The 20,800-nt window shown below is 43.8% G+C and overlaps 1 protein-coding gene across 3 annotated transcripts in view; it reads left to right on the top strand.

Annotated features, from left to right (window-relative positions):
- The window catches only part of PIP5K1A (phosphatidylinositol-4-phosphate 5-kinase type 1 alpha), a 45,543-nt gene extending 29,619 nt beyond the window's left edge, over nucleotides 1-15,924 (top strand). For 2 of the 3 annotated variants that reach the window (XM_060138899.1, XM_060138898.1), the window contains 9 exons: nucleotides 3,344-3,643; nucleotides 6,246-6,451; nucleotides 8,134-8,217; nucleotides 9,026-9,074; nucleotides 9,279-9,363; nucleotides 10,427-10,573; nucleotides 10,769-10,898; nucleotides 13,751-13,799; nucleotides 14,049-15,924. In XM_060138899.1, the coding sequence (XP_059994882.1) occupies nucleotides 3,344-3,643; nucleotides 6,246-6,451; nucleotides 8,134-8,217; nucleotides 9,026-9,074; nucleotides 9,279-9,363; nucleotides 10,427-10,573; nucleotides 10,769-10,898; nucleotides 13,751-13,799; nucleotides 14,049-14,051 (1,053 nt within the window). In that variant the 3' untranslated portion in view covers nucleotides 14,052-15,924. The remainder of the gene's footprint in view (nucleotides 1-3,343; nucleotides 3,644-6,245; nucleotides 6,452-8,133; nucleotides 8,218-9,025; nucleotides 9,075-9,278; nucleotides 9,364-10,426; nucleotides 10,574-10,768; nucleotides 10,899-13,750; nucleotides 13,800-14,048) is intronic. The other variant, XM_060138900.1, reaches the window with a different exon arrangement.
- Nucleotides 15,925-20,800: the final 4,876 nt, after the last annotated feature.

Below are 20,800 nucleotides of genomic sequence, written 5' to 3'. Positions count from 1 at the left end.
TTCCAGGTCACTTACCTGTTCTTCTGCCTCGGTTATTCTGCTATTGATCCCATCTAGAGTATTTTTTATTTCATTTGTTGTGTTGTTCATCATTGTTTGTTTCATCTTTAGTTCTTCTAGGTCCTTGTTAAATGTTTCTTGCATTTTGTCTATTCTATTTCCAAGATTTTGGATCATCTTTACTATCATTCTGAATTCTTTTTCAGGTAGACTGCCTATTTCCTCTTCATTTGTTAGGTCTGGTGGGTTTTTATCTTGCTCCTTCATCTGCTATGTGTTTTTCTGTCTTCTCATTTTGCTTATCTTACTGTGTTTGGGGTCTCCTTTTTGCAGGCTGCAGGTTTGTAGTTCCCGTTGTTTTTGGTGTCTGGCCCCACAGTGGCTAAGGTTGTTCAGTGGGTTGTGTAGGCTTCCTGGTGGAGGGGACTAGTGCCTGTGTTCTGGTGGATGAGGCTGGGTCTTGTCTTTCTGGTGGGCAGGTCCACGTTTGGTGGTGTGTTTTGGGGTGTCTGTGGACTTATTATGATTTTAGGCAGTCTCTCTGCTAATGGGTGGGGTTGTGTTCCTGTCTTGCTAGTTGTTTGGCATAGGATGTCCAGCACTGTAGCTTGCTGGTCGTTGAGTGAAGCTGGGTGCTGGCGTTGAGATGGAGATCTCTGGGAGATTTTCGCCGTTTGATATTATGTGGAGCTGGGAGGTCTCTTGTGGCCCAGTGTCCTGAAGTTGGCTCTCCCACCTCAGAGGCACAGCACTGACTCCTGGCTGCAGCACCAAAAGCCTTTCATCCACACGGCTCAGAATAAAAGGGAGAAAAGTAGAAAGAAAGAATTAGTAGAAGAAGAATGAAAGAGAGAGAGAGAGAGAGGGAGGGAGGGAGGAAGGAAGGAGGGAAGGAAGGAAAAAAGAAAGAAAGAAGATAAAGTAAAATAAAGTAAGATAAAATATAATTATTAAAATAAAAAAATAATTACTAAGAAAAAATTTTTAAAAAAGCAGACGGATAGAACCCTAGGACAAATGGTGGAAGCAAAGCTATACAGACAAAATCTCACACAGAAGCATACACATACACGGTCACAAAAAGAGGAAAAGGGGGAAAAAATCATAAATCTTGCTCTCAAAGTCCACCTCCTCAATTTGGGATGATTTGTTGTCTAAAGGAGGAAAGGAAAGAAAGAAAGAAGATAAAGTAAAATAAAATAAAGTTATTAAAATAAAAAATAATTATTAAGAAAAAAATTGAAAAACAAAAAAAACGGACGGATAGAACCCTGGGACAAATGGTGGAAGCAAAGCTATACAGACAAAATCTCACACAGAAGCTTACACGTACACACTCATTAAAAGAGGAAAAGGGGAAAAAATCATAAATCTTAGTCTCAAAGTCCACCTCCTCAATTTGGGATGATTCGTTGTCTATTCATGTATTCCACAGATGCAGGGTACATCAAGTTGATTGTGGAGCTTTAATCCGCTGCTTCTGAGGCTGCTGGGAGAGATTTCCCTTTCTCTTCTTTATCTCACAGCTCCCAGGGGCTCAGCTTTGGATTTGGCCCCACCTCTGCGTGTAGGTCTCCGGAGGGCGTCTGTTCTTCGCTCAGACAGGACGGGGTTAAAGGAGCCACTGACTGGGGGCTCTGGCTCACTCAGGTGGGGGGGAGGGGGGGCACGGAGTAGGGGCGAGACTGCGGAGGCAGAGGCCGACGTGACGTTGCACCAGCCTGGGGTGTGCCGTGCGTTCTCCCGGGGGAGTTGTCCCTGGATCCCGGGACCCTGGTAGTGGCTGGCTGCACAGGCTCCCTGTAAGGGGGGTGTGGATAGTGACCTGTGCTCGCACACAGGCTTCTTGGTGGCGGCAGCAGCAGCCTTAGCGTCTCATGCCCGTCTCTGGGGTCCGGGCTTTTAGCTGTGGCTCGCGCCCATCTCTGGAGCTCCTTTTTTTTTTTTGGAGCTCCTTTAAGCAGCGTTCTTTTTTTTTTTTTTTTTTTTTTTTTTAAGCAGCGTTCTTAATCCCCTCTCCTCGCGCACCAGGAAACAAAAGAGGGAAGAAAAAGTCTCTTGCCTCTTTGGCAGGTCCAGACTTTTCCCCGGACTCCCTCCCGGCTAGCCGTGGCACACTAACCCCCTGCAGGCTATGTTCACGCTGCCAACCCCAGTCCTCTCCCGGCGCTCCGACCGAAGCCCGAGCCTCAACTCCCAGCCCTGTCCGCCCCGGCGGGTGAGCAGACAAGTCTCTCGGGCTGGTGAGTACTGGTTGGCACCGATCCTCTGTGCGGGAATCTCTCCCCGCTTTGCCCTCCGCATCCCTGTTGCTGTGCTCTCCTCCGCGGCTCCGAAGCTTTCCCACTCCGCCACCCGCAGTCTCCACCTGCGAAGGGGCTTCCTAGTGTGTGGAAACCTTTCCTCCTTCACAGCTCCCTCCCACTGGTGCCGGTCCCATTCCTATTCTTTTGTCTCTGTTTATTCTTTTTTCTTTTGCCCTACCCAGGTATGTGGGGGGTTTCTTGCCTTTTGGGAGGTCTGCGGTCTTCTGCCAGTGTTCAGTTGGTGTTCTGTAGGAGTTGTTCCACATGTAGATGTATTTCTGGTGTATCTGTGGGGAGGAAGGTGATCTCCACATCTTACTCTTCTGCCATCTTCGAAAGAAGTCCCCATTTTTTGATTGGGGTTTTTTTTTTTCTGATATTGAGCTGCATGAACTGTTTGTATATTTTAGAGAAAAATCACTTGTCGGTCACTTCATTTGCAAATATTTTCTCCCATATTTTGGGCTTTCTCTTCATTTTGTTGATGGTTTCCTTTGTTGTGCAAAAGCTTCTAAGTTTAATTAGGTCCCATTTGTTTATTTTTGTTTTTCTTCAATGATGATTCTGCTTTCCATTCTTAGTCCAGCTCCTAGAGTAGAGTATGAGGTTGGTTACTTCCCTTGATAATACTGTATTTTTTCTTACTCTGACTGATACCTCTTGGAGGTTCTGGAGAAGTTAGGGAACTCTTCTTTGCCTCCTTTCATACTCACAAGAATATACTATACAGAAGGCTAAGCATTAAGTCTTTTTCAGTGCTGTCTTCTCTTAAACCTCTCTGAAGGAATATGTTCATCATATGTTTAGTATCCTGACTGCTTACTGTATTGTAGGCCTTCCACTCGGCTTGGTGGTGAGCTCATTATTGAGATAGATACATTGGGAAATTTTAAACAAATGTAATGTGGGCTTATGGGCAGATTGTATCTGAATCCCATGTAACAGACAAAGGAAGGGGGGTGACAGCTTTTGCCCTTGAGTTTTATTGAAAATCAGCTAATTTGCTCTTCTACTTCTTTTTACTTTCTTGTCCTCAGAACCTCAACCAGAACCCTCGGACTTTGCTGCCTAAGTTCTATGGACTGTACTGTGTGCAGGCAGGTGGTAAGAACATTCGAATTGTGGTGATGAACAATCTCTTACCACGGTCAGTCAAGATGCATATCAAATATGACCTCAAGGGCTCAACCTACAAAAGGCGGGCTTCCCAAAAAGAGCGAGAGAAACCTCTCCCCACCCTTAAAGACCTGGACTTCTTACAAGACATCCCTGATGGTCTCTTTTTGGATGCTGATATGTACAATGCTCTGTGCAAGACCCTGCAGCGCGACTGTTTGGTGAGTTTGTCACATTTCCTTCTCTCTCAGGCACCAGAAATCTCAGTCTGTAAAACAGCTTGGTCATTCTTAGGCATCTAATCTGTGGGAGATGGGACTCTGTTCCTTAGCTCCATCTGTGCCAGACTTCATTTAAAATAACTTTTATATTAGATCCTTTATGCCTTTACATTTTTACTTTCTCCCCGTTTGTCTAACTCCCCTCCCGTCTTCTTTTTCTCTACCTGCTACCTGTCCTGGGCCGCATAAGCATACATTCTCCTTATTTTCATACCAGCACCATCATGGCTCAGTTTTTGATCCTCTCTGCCAAATCCAAATTTATATCTTAGAAGCTGAGTGCTGCTGAAAAAAATCACACAACTGTGTATACTGGCATCTCTACAGATTTATGATATCCACCCCTACCTGGGCCCTCAGTATTCCTCATCAATCCATTTCCTGTTCCTCCCAGAGATTGCACATGATTGGCACTCTCTTCAAACAGGTTTCTGACTCTCATCCCCCCAGCCTTGTTTCTCAACAAACTACCTCAACTTTCTATTCTGTACCATCCCTTTGTCCTGCCCCCATCATCACTTTATAAATGGATCTACACTTAACCATCCTTAATCTATATTTTCTTCCCAACTTGGTCGATTATTCCAGGTCAGTCCCTTTTGTGACCTAGATCCATTTCCTCCTGTTTCTCTAGGATCCTGCTTCATCACCTACTTCCTTTCCCACCTCTGGCTTCAGCCTCAACTGACTATTTTCTATCTATATACAAACAAGTTTATCTCTTTTTTATTTTAAGATTAAGAGAATGTTTTTCAATGTCTTCATTTAATGATGCCTCCATTTCTCTTTTCCCTTTCTCTTCTCCTATTCCTGCCTCAACCCACCGTGTCCTGGCTTTTGCTCTCACCACTTCAATTGAACTACTCTCTCCAATGACCACGTAGATGCCGAATAGAGAGTACTTCTCAGTCCTTCCTTGAATTTTCTGCAGTGTTTGACAGTTGATTGATTCCACTTTCTTTTTTTTTTGTTTTTTTTGCGGTACGCGGGCCTCTCACTGCTGTGGCCTCTCCCGTTGCGGAGCGCAGGCTCAGCGGCCATGGCTCACGGGCCCAGCCGTTCCGCGGCAAGTGGGATCTTCCCGGACCGGGGCACGAACCCGTGTCCCCTGCATCGGCAGGTGGACTCTCAACCACTGCACCACCAGAGAAGCCCTGATTCCACTTTCTTAACATCTGTTGGTTTTTGTGACATCTTTCCCTACTGATTTTTCCACCCTTTTTTTTTTTTTTGGGCAAACTGCTTTTGTAGGATTGTCATCTTCTATTCAGTCCATGATGTTATCCATCCTTGCCTTTCTTTGCTTACTCTGCATCTACTTCCAGGATAATGCCTATTTTAGTTTGGCTCTTTTGGTTGTGAGGACTGGAGACTTGGTGGAGCAGAGAGGTTTTTCAAACCACACATAAGAATCAGTCCTGGGCTTCCCTGGTGGCTCAGTGGTTGAGAGTCCGCCTGCCGATGCAGGGGACACAGGTTTGTGCCCCGGTCTGGGAGGATCCCACATGCCGCGGAGTGGCTGGGCCCGTTAGCCATGGCCTCTGGGCCTGTGCGTCGGAGCCTGTGCTCCACGGCAGGAGAGGCCAAGAATCAGTCCTGAACTCTCTTTATCCCTTACTCTATCCACCTACCAAAACCCCCAAAGTGAGCTGCTGGAACTGGTGGAAATATACAAGGTTGAGAACTGTAGGAGACAATCCAGGCTCCTTAATATGACACATCAGACCTGTCATTGTCTTGCCCCTACCATCCTCTCTCTCGTGCCAAACACCTAGCGTTTGCATTTTATGTTCTAGCAACACCAAATTATACCTCCCTGCATGTAGCCTGCTGTTTCATGCTTCCAGGCCTTGGCATTCTTCTTTCCTTCCTTTATTTACTTGCATTTATTTTCTCTCTAATCGATCCCTCATAAACCTATTTATGTATGTCTCTGTAGTATTCCTCAATCATGTATGCACTTCCATTGTTACACATAGTAGACTGTATTGTATTTATTTTTACATTAGTTTCCCTTTCTAAATTATAATATCCATGAGGACAGAAGCTCTCTTACGTATCTTTGTATCCACATAAGCAGGCACAGTGCCTACAGATGGTAAGGATTCAGCAAATAATGAACTGAAGTGAAGCTGGCCATATAAGGACCTGCCACAGATCTGTTCTGTCACAAAGTTTACTTTTACCAGACCCTCCTTGTGGATTTTTTAGAGCTCAAATAGTGTTTCTTCTTTCATTGAGAATATAATGCTCTTTTCATGAAGAGATACAAGGAAAGAACAAACAAAGAGGATCTTGTGGGCTAGGCCGTGGCCTAATTTGTATGTACTCTGGTGAAGGAAAGCTGAAGGGATATCAGTGAAGGGTGACCAGAGGAGGTCAATGTACTGTTCTCCAAGGAGTAGGAGGAGCAAAGGCTGATCCTGTGGTTATAGCTCTGGAGGTTCGCTATCAAAAACAGTTAGATCAGGAAAGCTGTGAGATCCTGAAAAAAGATTCTCATACCTCCCAAGGCTCAGATCATGTTTTTTCCTTCCATTAGGTGCTGCAGAGCTTCAAGATAATGGACTATAGCCTCCTGGTGTCAATCCATAACATAGATTATGCACAACGAGAGCCTTTAGGCAATGAAGCACAATATTCAACTGACACTCGCAGACCAGCCCCCCAAAAAGCTCTCTATTCCACAGCCATGGAATCTATCCAGGGCGAGGCTCGACGAGGTGGCACCATGGAGACTGAGGACCAGTGAGTGGACTCGGGCGCTGGGAAGGAGTGCATAGGCTCAGAGCACTTTTTCTTGAGGGAGGGATGCAGCTTCTGAGAAGGAGTAGCCTTTATTCAGTAGTTAAGTCAATAGCTTTAATGCTTACAGAACTATAGGATGAGCTTTCCTAAGAATGTAAAAGGAAAGGAAGATGTCTTAAATTTGGGATTTGTACATCTGGGAAGGAGAACTATTCAAAATTAAGAGACTTTTTTTTTTTGGAATTTTAAAAATTTATTTATTTATTTTAAAACAAACATATAATTTCTTTTTTTTGTTATTTTATTTTATTTTTATTTTATTTATTTTTTATTTTTGGTTGCACCGAGTCTCAGTTGTGGCAGGCAGGCTCCTGAGTTGCAGCTTGATGGCTCCTTAGTTGCAGTTCACTGGCTCCTTTAGTTGCGGCACGTGTGCTCCTTAGTTGCAGCTGGTGGGCTCCTTAGTTTTGGCATGCAAACTCTTAGTTGAGGCATGCATGTGGGATCTAGTTCCCTGACCAGGGATCGAACCCACGTCCTCTGCATTGGAAGGCAGATTCTTAACCACTGTGCCACCAGGGAAGTCCCGAGACTTTTAATTTTTGGCTGCGTTTGGTCTTCGTTGCTGCGTGCAGGCTTTCTCTACTTGCGGCGAATGGGGGCTACTCTTCGTTGTGGTGCACAGGCTTCTCATTGCGGTGGCTTCTCTTGTTGCGGAGCACCGGCTCTAGGTGTGTGGGCTTCAGTAGTTGCAGCACGCAGGCTCAGTAGTTGCGGCATGCGGGCCCCTAGAATGCCTGGGCCTCAATAGTTGTGGCACGTGGGCTCAGTAGTTGTGGCTCATGGGCTCTAGAGTGTAAGCTCAGTAGTTGTGGCACATGGGCTTAGTTGCTCCGCAGCATGTGGGATCTTCCCAGACTAGGGATTGAACCCATGTTCCCTGCATTGGCAGGCAGTTTCTTAACTACTGTGCCACCAGGGAAGTCCAAGACTTTTTAAAAAATGTTCACTCAGAGTCTTAGATGCACGCCTGCAAATTATATTAGAACTTCATAAAAAACAATTTATTATAGACTTCTTTATGGAAGGCGTCTTTGTTACCATGATGGATCGAGGAAGTGTAGTTACTAAAGTATCAAATGTCTTTTAAGTGGTTTCATTTTAAAGTATTCTTTACTATGACTCTCCAGAAGAGTGTTTCAGTGGGCATAAATTAAAATATGAAAGTACTGGGGAGGAATTCCTGGGCGGTCCAGTGGTTAGGACTTCGTGCTTTCACTGCCGAGAGCCCCGGTTCGATCCCTGATCAGGGAACTAAGATCCCACAAGCCTTGCAGTGCAGCCAAAAAAAAAAAAAAAAAAGAGTAGAGTACTAAGAAAGTTTAGAGTTAATTGGGAGAGTATTCCTAAAATTGCTGAGTAGGGGTGATTTTTAGACTCTCTTCCATGGATTTGGGGTGGGAGAGGCAGGCAGGTGAGATTTGGAGAGAAAGAGGTTACAATACATAAGCCAAAGTGGGTGGGGCTGGGCGAAGTCTCTTGCTCTTCCCCATCTTATGGAAGATGGGACTTCTAACTATGCTTAGGTCTCAGTTACATGTCCTGATCTGATTTGAGGTTAGCAGAAGCCTCTGCCTGCTAGACAGAAGATTTTCTTATTCTTTCCTTCTTGTCTTCCCCAGTATGGGTGGCATCCCGGCCCGGAATAGTAAAGGGGAAAGGCTGCTGCTTTATATTGGGATCATTGACATTCTTCAATCTTACAGGTGAGGAGCATATAGATCCTAGGGGTAGAGTGGATGTGGATTTACTCACATAGCTGTTTTAGATGGGTGTCACCAAATTCTTCCTGAAGCAAGAAGAGTAAGTTGCAGTCTGGCTGCTTGCTTCATTGGGTTTCAGATGGTTTTTTATTTCCTGATTATGCCTGTCTGTTGGCTTCCTTATCCCACCATCTCCCCAAACATAGCATACACCTCTGTGGAAAGCTGAGTCAGTCCTTAGAAGCACCAGGGTAGAAACGCCATCTCTCTGGCTTTTTGTGGAAGACCTGTGAGATGAGTCATACTCCACATTAGGATACAGCTGGAAACACATCCCTCCTTTCCATGGAGGAAAAACAAGAGGATCACTGTGTTCTGTGAAAAGCATTAGCCTGTGGAATTCAGGCAGTGGTGTGGTAGTGAAGGAAGAGCTGGAAATGTTAGACCCCAGTTTTGCTCCTGTAAGGTTTCAGGTACTAATGAGGACTGGACAGTACTTGACCCCCTTCCAGGTTTGCCCATCTGTCCCTCCAGCTCCCCTTTTACAATAAATATTCTTGTCCCTGACTTGCCGGGACATATTAACTACCCCTTTCTGAGGGGGGCAATAATCGACTTATCTAGAAACAGCTTCGATCTCCATGTGGAATAAGCACTACCTTGTCTGTTCTTTGGAAAGCCAGCATAATAGTGGGGGTGCTTTCCCGGTCTCTCTCTTTGCTACTGCGATTGCTCTTTTAACTCCGTAAAGTAGAAAACTATAAGGTCATTCGTTTAATGTTGAATGCATGATATACATTTTTCTTGTCAGGTTTGTTAAGAAGTTGGAGCACTCTTGGAAAGCTCTGGTACATGATGGGGTGAGTAGCAGTCAGCTAGAGGCTCTCCTCTTTCTGCCTCTCTCACTTCTGATTTGCCCCCTCAGTTTCCTCTTACCTTATTTCATTTGTGGGTTCTACCCTTCTGCTAGGCTCTCATCCTAGGGAAAAATGGCCCTTGGACCAGAGATCCTCTTGCTGGGCCTCCTCCTCTCTAACTCTGCAGCCATCTCTTTTGCTCTGCAGGACACCGTATCAGTGCATCGCCCAAGCTTCTACGCCGAACGGTTCCAGCGCTTCATGTGCACTACAGTGTTCAAGAAGATCCTCTGTAAGTGGCTTCTGCCAGGTGACCCTCCAATGGCTCCCTTACTTCAAGAGATGGGGGGCAGGACACCTCTGTCAGGGAACTGCCAAAGCCAGAGGCTTCTCCTACTCTACCCACATCCCGTGAGAGCTGCTGCCCATCCTTATGTCGGTCACTTTGTCTGTCTCAGTTGTTTCCAAGTTGCTGCTTTCCCCCTGGCAATCCCTACATGTGTCATTGAGGGGAGGGGCATTTCTGAGAAATTGGTGGGGTTGTAAAAATGTTTAGTTGTGGGTGTAGGACCCATGCCACAGGCTGAGATAGGCGAAGCTGGACTTTTATGGTCAGAGATAGGCAAGAATATTACCATATCCCCAAGGCCAGGAAGTTCTTAGATTAGGATCATAAGGTTGGAGAAGCACTTACTCATTTCTGCTTAGCAGGTGTTCTTAGTCTCTTCCCTCAACTTTCTTGGTTGGGAAGTGCCAATGTTCTTCTTTCCAAACCTTTCACGCTGCTGCCACTGGCAGATTCCAGCTCCTCCTTCCCATCTCTGTCTCCTCATCATAGGCATCAGTTGTCCCTCGGTGAGGCAGAGCGGACTTAGGCATGCCAAACAGTCTTAAGAAACATGGAAAAATCCTTTCAAAGTCTTTTCAAAGTGATATATAAACAAGTGTAAAGTATCACCATCGTGCTTTGTGTGTAAGTGCTACAGGGATATAGAGTGAAAGGGTCATCTTTGTCTGGTTTAACTGAAGGATACTATTAAAGAACAAAGGAATTACAGAATAGGATACATGTCATCAGGCGGAAGCAAAGCCATTGAGGTTGCTTGTAGGAGGGGAGAGATATGTGTCTCCTTTCCTCTAGGTTCTCTGCTTCTTTTCCAAAGTGAAGTGGACTGAGATGCCCCCTCCTCTGAAGAGTAGTTCATAGAGCCCATCTTTGTTGACATTAACCCCTTTTCCTGCTTTGCAGAGGAACAACTTTGGGTTTGTATTGGGGACGCTAGCAAGTTGTATCTATGTCTTGGTGACGGTTTCCGAGGTGGGTGCTAAGTAGGCTCTCTCTTTCCCTTTTGAAGTGAAGCCCTCTCCTTCCAAAAAGTTTCGGTCTGGCTCATCTTTCTCTCGGCGAGCAGGCCCCAGCGGCAACTCCTGCGTAACTTACCAGCCATCGGTCTCTGGGGAACACAAGGCACAAGTGACAACAAAGGCGGAAGTGGAGCCAGGTCAGCGCCAGGGTTGGGGTCCCCGTGTGATGGGGCACTCCCTCCCTTCCTTCTGAGTCCTTGTCTGCTTAGGACCTCTACTCCCCGTTCCTGTCCATGAAAATCCAAGTTGCTACATATTTTTTCCTATATTTTCCCCACCCCCTTTTCTCTTCTTTTTTATTTATTGATTTTCTTCCCCTTTCTTTTTTCCAGGCGTCCACTTCGGTCGTCCTGATGTTTTACCTCAGACTCCACCTTTAGAGAAAATCAGTGAGGTCTCGACTATTCCTGACCCCTATTTCTCACCTGTAGTTGGAGAGACTTTGCAAATGCTAACTACAAGGTTGGTTCCTTGGCCCCTTTCTCCATGTAATCTTCTCATCTCTCTCTTCAGGTCCTTGAGAACCTCCATAATTCTGTTTTTTCCAGAGACTATTGTTTGTCTTTTGCTCTTCACTAGATTTTTGCATGTTCATCTTCCTAAGAGCTCATCTTTAGTGATTTGGAAAAGTGTATCAACATCTCTGCATTTTTAGGGGGTGGTGGGAAGTCTTTATGTACAGACTTTTCTGGTATTCAATCAAAATACCCCAACTAATGCTTCATCTCCCGGTGAGTTAAGTGAGAATTCTTAGCTTAGGATTTAAGGCTGGAAAGATTCCCAGGCACTGAAGACAGTGAACAGTTAACCTTTCAAAAGGATCCAGTGTAAAGATTGTGATTTAATTTTTTGTTTTTGGTGTGTTAATCATCTTATTACATCATAATATATTACCCCAGAACTTAGTGACTTAAAATAACAAACATATATCATAGTTTCTGTGAGTTAGAAATCTGGGTGCAGCTTAACTGGGTCCTCTGGCTCAAGGTCTTTCATGATAGTGAAGCTCTTTGTCCAGGGCTAGGCTCATCTGAAGGCTCAACTGAGAGGCTTCACTTCTAAGCTCATTTATGTGGTTTTTGACAGGATTCAGTTTCTGGTGAGTTGCTGGACTGAGGGTTTTGTTTCTTGCTGGCTGTTTTCTGCGGGCCTCCCTCAGTTCTTTGCCACATGGGCTCCTCCATAGGACAACTAAGAACATGGCAGCTCGCTTCCCTTAGCATGAGCAAGTGACAGTGCATGCACCTAAGCAGAAGCCACAGTCTTTCATAACCAAGTCTCCTATTCTGCATTCTAGTCACTTAATCTAGCCCACACTTGAGGAATGAATTACCTAAGAGTGTATCAGGAAGCAGCGATCACTGTGGACTGTGAAACTAAAGAGACAGGCTATCTTCTCCCCACACACCCAGCATACAATGATGAGACAAACAATAGATAATCTCTTCACACATTCCTGTATAAAAAAGGGAGAACGGGAGGCACAGAGGAGTCTGATCCATAGCTAGTCTAAACCCCAGCAAATGTTGGAGTTTCTTTTATCAGGTCTCAAAGCATGAGAATAATTCGTGGCTCTTGGCTCTACCTTTGGGACTCTTGGTTTTGCCTTTTGAGTCTTCCTTTTTCATGAAAACTACAATGTGTTTGCAGCTGAGTAATTTTCTCAGCCTGCTTCTTGCCAGAATTTTGGGGATCCAGTGGTCTCTTTTCATTGTGTACTATTTCTGTCCCTTTCAGTCCAAGCAGGACAGTGTTTCTGCTGCTATAATACCCTCAAAGATTTTGTGGGCCTCCTATGAATCTCATTGGGATTCACGCTATTAGACAGAAGCCACAAATACCTTCTTGATAAGCTCTATGCTTCTTAGAGATCCTGTTAAGTTGAGAGGATCTGAGAGACATACCCTTAATCTTTTGAATCACCTTTTGTATGACTGAATAGTACTTTGAGTTCTTAACAGATGTTTTACAGTCATACCCTTGGCTTCATCTGTAGACCACATTTTCCTGGCAGTGCCTTAGATTTTATCCATTTCTTAATTTTAGCATTATTTGCTATCTGGAGAGGCTCAGAATTTTCAAAACCATCAAGTCTTGGCTTCCTTTTGTTTAATAGTCCTCCCCTGAACTTACTTTTCTTCTCTCATATTTTAACTATAAGAGTTAAGAAGAAACCAGGTGGCACCTTCAGCACTTGGTTTAGAAATCTCCTTAGCCAGATCACCCAGTTCATGAGGCACGTATTCTACTTTTCACATAACTGTAGGTGACATTGTTGCTAAACTTTGTTTCACTACATTGCAAAGATCCCCTTTCCTTCAATTTTTAATAAGATTTTTTTCACTTTAAGCCCTTACTGGCAATCCCCTTAAAGTCCAGAATTCTACAGTATATTCAGGGCACTTTTAAACTTTCACTAAAACTGTCCTCAAACCCAGTTCCCTCTTCCAGAGCCACTTCCACATTTTAGATTTTTATTACAGCAGTACTTCACTTCCAGGTACAAAAATATATATTATCTATTGTATAACAAATTACCCCAAATTTTAGCAGCTAAAAACAACAAACATTATTATTTCAGATATAATGTAGCTTAAGAATCTGGGTGTAGCTTAGCTGGGTGCCTTTGGCTTAAAGTCTCTCAGGAGGTTACAGTGAAGCTAGTAGCCAGCAGTGTGGTCTCATCTGAAGGCTCGCCCAGGGGAGGATCAGCTTCCAAGCTTATCTATGTGGTTGTTGGCAGGATTCAGTTTCTTGTAGGCTATTGGGATAAGGGCTCAGTTCTTTGTTGGCTGTTGGCCAGTTCCCTCAGTTTCTTGTCACATGGTCCTTTCCATAAGGCAGCTCACTGCATGGCAGCTAGCTTCCTCAGAGCAAACAAGTGAGAGAGCAGGTACCCAAGAGGAAGCTATAGTCTTTTTGTAGCCTAATCTCAGAATTGACTTTACATCTCCTGTGGTGCATTCTGTTCACTAGAAGAAAGTCACTAAGTTCAGCCCACATTCAAGAGGAGAAAATTACACAATGGCATGACTATCAGATGGCAGTGTTCATTGGGTGCCTACCACACCTGGGGATTGAAGAAGGTAGAGGAGGATGTTAGGAAATATTTTATAGAAGTCAAGACAAAAAAGTAAATAGTTAATTAAAACAATGTGCTTCCAAATCTGGTAGCTTCTTAGCCCCTTCTTTTTGAATCCTAAATTGATTCCCAATGAAATGGAGAAGTAGTATGAGATTTGACCTGAGAGTCCCTTTTCTCATTTATTTACTAATTCTTCTTTCTGCCTTCATTTTTTCCCCCCTCCTGTTAGCTCAACCCTCTTGGAAAAGCATGAAGTTCCAGAGTCAGAGTTCATCCATGTAAGTATCTGGGATGTGGGGGAGGTGGATGCTTTGGAAGGGTATAAAGAGCATCACTGATGGAGTGGAGCAGCAACATAATTGGCAGGGTTAGGGGGACTGGGCGCCCCCCTAAATCTTACTTAAAAAAATTTTTTTTCTGATACCTTGTACTTGGAAGCTGAGACTGAACTAGAAGGAAACTTGAATTCCTTTCCTGCCTCATCTCATACTGCACATCCTTAACTTTAAACCCTTTCCCTTTTCCAGTGAACAAAAATCCTCAGAAGACCTGGAGCAAGATTCTACCATCTCTGTGATCCCAAGATGTCAGCCCTTGACCCAGCAATGCTGAGTTTTCTTTTACTTGGTCATCAAAAAAAGTGTAATGGAGGCTAAGGGAGCTCTCCGTCTCCTCCCTGAAGAAGAACCTCTTCTACTTCGCCTTCCTCATGAATGGGCATTAGTGCCTCGGACAGTTGAGGACAGCGGCATCCTCTCTACTCCTGAGATGGGTGGCACAGGTTTTCTACTAGCCAGCCTTCCTTCCACAACTGAATTGTTTTCAAACCCCCATTCTTCCTGTTGGAAGTGGGGTTGCTGGACTTGGTGGTTTTCTTCCCCCTCATCTACCTTTCACCAGGAGCTGGACTCTTAATTTCCTCAGGACAGACTGGCTGGTACATTATCCCAACCTTAGCTCTTTTTCTGTGGAAGAAGACCCCTGTACTCTTTTTTTTTTTTTTTTTTTTTTGCGGTATGCAGGCCTCTCACTGCTGTGGCCTCTCGTGTTTCAGAGCACAGGCTCCGGACGTGCAGGCTCAGTGGCCATGGCTCACGGGCCCAGCCGCTCCACGGCATGCGGGATCCTCCCGGAGCAGGGCACAAACCTGTGTCCCCCGCATCAGCAGGCGGACTCCCAACCACTGCGCCACCAGGGAAGCCCGTCCACCCTGTAATCTTTGTAAAGGTGTTTTGGGGGGTAAGGGTGTTTAACCACCTCCCAGCCTTCTTCTTTTGGTTCCTTAAAAAAGGAAAAGAAAAATAGCACACAATTTCAAGCCAGACAGTTTCAGATCAGAACTCTGTAAGTATTGGTGAGATGCATATTCATAGGGTTCCCTCAGAAGAGCCCTGGTGTTTGAGAAACAGAAGCTGCTCTGCCAGGAGCAGCTCCTCTTTAACTCCTCCTCTCTTAATGAATTTCTGAAAGCTGAAGGAATGGAGAGAGTGGGACATGGGGTAATCTTTACCCCTTTTGTTAAACAGTGGGGCAGTCATAGGGGTAAAAGGTCAGAACCCTTCCTAGGCAGGACCCTACTCACGGCCAGGCCATAATGATTATTACTGTTTTGCAATTTGAAATGTATTCTGCTTGTTTTTCTAAATATGAAGACTTATCAAATGAATTTTAGATTCTTCTCCAAAGGAGATTTCTTCCTTTCTCTTACCACCTTTTCCAACAGCGTTCTGCTGTTCATGGAGCTGAGATGGAGAAGGGGACACCTGTGTCTGTTTAACAGGTAGTCCATAACTGTGAGGCTAGAGAATATTCTCTTAAACTCATGGAGAGCCAGCAGATTCTTGCCTTAGTGAGGTCATTGCTGTGCCACATGCCCTGCCACCTCTCTTCATGCAGAGAACGTGGAAACGGGCTGTGTAATCCCTCTCCTCCCCATGTTCTCCATCTGATCCTCCTCCCCCTGTCAGGGGAAGAAGGGGGCCTGGCATCTCAGGCAGATTGTTGAATCCCCATCCTGTCCCCTCTCCATCCCACCCTGCCTTGATAGTAGGTTAGCTCATACCCCGAGTAACTGTCTATATTAGACACCCCCAGCCAGTTTCTGGCTGCCTGTCTTTGCTGCCATGTTCTTTTTTACAAGAAGAAAAGAAACAATTCTTGCTATTTTTTTTTCATAATTTACTATTTATGATGTATTTAAGTGTTTTATTCAGGACAGAGTTCTGTAGGGGGTGGGAGGGAATATTTGAGGGAGGCTGGGTCTTAGGGAAGGGAATGGGGAATCAACATTTTTATGAAGTGTCACTATTTGCCTCTACTTTGTATTGTTCAGAAATGGCAAATACAATATAAAAGTGATAAATACCTGGTTTTAATGTATTAAACTTTCATCAGTTATTTAGACTTCTTGCTTCTTCCTGGTTCTTTTTCATATACCATCTGCTCCACCCTCCTACCTCAGGCTCAGTTTTGTTCATGTTACCCTGAACAAATGCATCCTTTCCAGTTTTCCTCACTACAATTTCAGTCTAACTCAGGCTGAGAGAAATGGCTTCATTCATTACCTTCTGGTCACCTCCTCCCTCTTAACAACGTACACTTGACAAGGAAAAGCTGTGAATGAATAGGAAGGGAATTAATGTGGGTCTGTTGCCTAGGGATTTGGGGACCCATAGCTCAAAATTCTACTTAGGTTTAGGAGGAAAGGAGAGGGACAGTGGGAAAAGCAAGCTTGAGGTTGGTTGGCCCTAGGATTCTCTGCCTTTCCTTCCCTTGACCTGGCCCCAGGGTGTCTGTCACTCCTAGAAAAGCATAGAGACTGCTTTCCTCAGCTATGTGTTTTTCTCTTCTGTGAGGTTGAGCTTAGGCTATTTTACTGGAATGGGAAACTAGACAAAAAGGGATGTTCTAAGGCGGTGGGGGAGATTTGGAGAGAAACAAACTAAAAAATGTTCCTTTCCACACCACTATTCCCTACCTTGTTAAGGTCATTCTACAAATATTTATGCAGCAGCTAATGAGCAAGAGCCATGAATGCACTGGGCAGTTGAAGGTCAAAAGAAGTAATTGACCTTCAAGGGTTTATAGTGTCCAGGAGAAGCACACACATACGTGCACACAAAAACAACATGTTAGATGTGATACAGTTAAGGATTTCAGTTCTCTGAAAGAGTGATACAGCATATAAAGGTCAAAGAAGATGAGAGGTTATTGTGGGCCTGAAGTGTTGGGGAAAGTTTCACTTGAGCACAAGGGCCTAGAGGTATGAGAATGATCTGTTCTAGAGAACAAGGAAGAGATCATGGTGAAAGCAATGGTGGAGGGAGACCTGAGTGAGAATATTGGAATAAGTATAGGTGGAGGCAACACTGGAAACCTGACTGATAAAAGCTGAGGGATTTTTATTTTAAACTAGGCAATGGGGAAGGATAGAACGTTTTTGTCCGTAAGTGGGACATGATCAAAACAAAATTCCGAAACTAATCTGTTGACAAAGTTCTATCACAGTGGATAGAAAAAGCGGACAGTTTAGATTGTAATAATTTAGGTGTGAGGTGATGTGCATCTAGGATGATGGTGGTATCAACTGGAGAGGAAGGGAGAGAATTGTGATGGTAATAAAAAGGAAAGCAACTTTATGATAGAACAAGTAATTGGAATAAAGGAGGAATTGGGTATTCTCAAAGTTTTGAATTTGACTTTAAGCCACAGGCTCAGCCCTCCTTTAGGCTGGGTAAGGAGAAGACTTCTTCCCAAAAAGGAATTGAATCTGAACATGTGGTAGGGAAAAAATGATCTTTCTGCTACCCTTACCTCATCACTCTTTTTAAAAACAAAAAAACCAAACATCTTTATTGGAGTATAATTGCTTTACAATGGTGTGTTAGTTTCTGCTTTATAACAAAGTGAATCAGTTATACATATACATATATCCCCATATCTCTTTCTTCTTGCATCTCCCTCCCTCCCACCCTTCCTATCCCACCCCTCTAGGTAGTCACAAAGCACCGAGCTGATCTCCCTGTGCTATGCGGCTGCTTCCCACTAGCTATCGATTTTACATTTGGTAGTGTGTGTATGTCCATGCCACTCTCTCTCTTTGTCCCAGCTTACCCTGCCCCCTCCCACTGTCCTCAGGTCCATTCTCTAGTACGTCTGCGTCTTTATTCCTGTCCTGCCCCTAGGTTCTTCATAACCATTTTTTTTTTTTAGATTCCATATATATGTGTTAGCATAAGGTATTTGTTTTTCTCTTTCTGACTTACTTCACTCTGTATGACAGACTCTAGGTCCATCCATCTCACTACAAATCAATTTTGTTTCTTTTTATGGCTGAGTAATATTCCATTGTATATGTGCCACATCTTTATCCATTCATCTGTCGATGGACACTTAGGTTGCTTCCATGTCCTGGCTATTGTAAATAGAGCCGCAGTGAACATTGTGGTACATGACTCTTTTTGAATTATGGCTTTCTCAGTAGTGGGATTGCTGGGTCGTATGGTAGTTCTATTTTTAGATTTTTAAGGAACCTCCATACTGTTCTTCATAGTGGCTGTATCAATTTACATTCTCACCAACTGTGCAAGAGGGTTCCCTTTTCTCCACACCCTGTCCAGCATTTATTGTTTCTAGATTTTTTAATGATGGCCATTCTGACTGGTGTGAGGTGATACCTCATTGTAGTTTTGATTTGCATTTCTCTAATGATTAGTGATGTTGAGCATCCTTTCATGTGTTTGTTGGTAATATAGATATCTTCTTTGGAGAAATGTCTATTTAGGTCTTCTGCCCATTTTTGGATTGGGTTGTTTGTTTTTTTTATATTGAGCTGCATGAGCTGTTCGTAAATTTTGGAGATTAATCCTTTGTCAGTTGCTTCATTTGCAAATATTTTCTCCCATTCTGAGGGTTGTCTTTTCGTCTTGTTTATGTTTTCCTTTGCTGTGCAAAAACTGACCCTGAATAGCCAAAGCAATCTTGAGAAAGAAAAACAGAGCTGGAGGAATCAGGCTCCCTGACTTCAGACTATACTACAAAGCTACAGTAATTAAGACAGTATGGTACTGGCACAAAAACAGAAATATAGATCAATGGAACAGGATAGAAAGCCCAGAGATAAACCCACGCACATATGGTCACCTTGTTTTTGATAAAGGAGGCAAGAATATACAATGGAGCAAAGACAGCCTCTTTAATCGGTGGTGCTGGGAAAACTGGACAGCTACATGTAAAAGAATGAAATTAGAACACTCCCTAACACCATACACAAAAGTAAACTCAAAATGGATTAAAGACCTAAATGTAAGGCCAGACACTATAAAACTCTTAGAGGAAAACATAGAACACTATGACATAAATCACAGCAAGATCCTTTTGACCCACCACCTAGAGAAATGGAAATAAAAACAAAAATAAACCAATGGGACCTAATGAAACTTAAAAGCTTTTGCATACCTCGTCACCCTTCAACATACTCAGGCAGCTGCTGAGTGGGTGCACTAGATGGTCAGAGGGTCCCTCTAGTGGTGGGTAGCAGCTACCACTTATTCTGCAGCTGTACCCTGCCATCTGTATTCAGATGCAAGTAGGGCCTGTTGCAAAAATGAGGGAAATCAAAACCATAGGATTATAAAGCTGGAAATCCTGGTCTAATGTTTTACTCTTAAACATGTCAATCTCAGCTATTCTGAAAGTTATTTACCGCAGTTGGAGTCTCATTCACTCTTTAAACAAACATTAGCCAGTTAAAATAGATTTCAGATTATCCTCTTCATTCTTGGGAATTCCCTGGTGGTCCAGGTTTAAGACTCTGCGCTTCCACTGCAGGGGGCCCGGGTTTGATCCCTTGTTGGGGAAGTAAGATATCGCAAGCTGCATGGCACAGCCAAAAAAAATAAAGGGGCATCTTGTTTTTAAAGGAAAAAAAAAAACAAGCTGTTCATTCTTTAGTTTTTCAAAGACACAAAAACAGTTCAATATCATCTCCTGTAAAATTACTTCTTAAAAGTTCATTAAAGAGCATGAGTTATTTCTAATTTCTCCTCTTTTTTTTTTTTTGCGGTACGCGGGCCTCTCACTGTTGTGGCCTCTCCCGTTGCGGAGCACAGGCTCCGGACGCGCAGGCTCAGCGGCCATGGCTCACGGGCCCAGCCGCTCCGCGGCATGTGGGATCTTCCCGGACCGGGGCACGAACCCGTGTCCCCTGCATCGGCAGGCGGACTCTCAACCACTGCGCCACCAGGGAAGCCCTCTCCTCTTTTTTTTACAAAAAATTTTATATGGAAATTTCCAAACCAAAAGTAGAGTATAGGAAACTGACATGTATGCATCACCCAGCTTCAATAATTGTCAACACAAATAAGGCCAATCTGTTTTATGTATACTTTCTACCCCACCCCTCCTTTCTCTCTGCACCTCCAAAGGATTAAGTTAAATCGCAGACATCATATCCGTTCATGCATAAATACCTCAATATATATAACTCAAGAGATAAGGGCTCTTTTTAAACATAACAACATTATCATGCCTTTAAAAATTGATAATTCCTTAATAATACCCAGGCAGTGGTCAATGTTAGCCAATTGTCTTACAAATGAATTTTTTTTGGCTGCGCTGTGCGGCTTGTGGGATCTTATTTCCCTGACCAGGGATCGAACCCGTGCCCTCGGCAATGAAAGTGCAGAGTCCTAACCACTGGACCACCAGGGAAGTCCCGAAGTGAATTTTTACAGATAGTTTTTTTTACCCCAATCTCTCTTGTACTCACTCCAAGTTTTTACCCTGACCACCCAACTGAAACATCTTTTATTAAGGTCGCTGATGACCTCAGTGTTGCTAAATATATCAGTCCTCATCTTACTTGACATGTCAGCAGCATCTGACAGTTTATTGCTCTTTGAAATACTTTTCTTCATTTAGCTTCTGGGATACTATGTGTTTTCTCCCGGTTGTCCTTACCAAGGTGCTACACTGCTCCATCTCCATCCTCTTTTCTGGTTCCTCCTTTCCTCTCTAACCTCTAAATGTTGAAATGTCCAGGGTTCAATCATAGGCCCCCTTCTTTTAGTCTACATTCACTCCCTAGGTAATGTTTTAAAGTTTTAAAGGCCCTGTATAATTTGTCAAACACCCCTGTCACCTCATGATTAGCTAAAAACTTCCAAATTTCTATCTCCAGCCCAGATCGTTTTTCTGAACTGCAAACTCATATATCTACCCACTTACTTGACATCTCCATTTAGGTGTCTAACAGGCATCTTAAATCTAACATGTCCAA

Source organism: Lagenorhynchus albirostris, chromosome 2 (assembly GCF_949774975.1).
Source record: "Lagenorhynchus albirostris chromosome 2, mLagAlb1.1, whole genome shotgun sequence".
In the NCBI taxonomy this organism is placed as follows: Eukaryota; Metazoa; Chordata; class Mammalia; order Artiodactyla; family Delphinidae; genus Lagenorhynchus; species Lagenorhynchus albirostris.
Note: the sequence above shows the minus strand (reverse complement) of the source record. Positions and strands in the feature narration are given on the sequence as shown.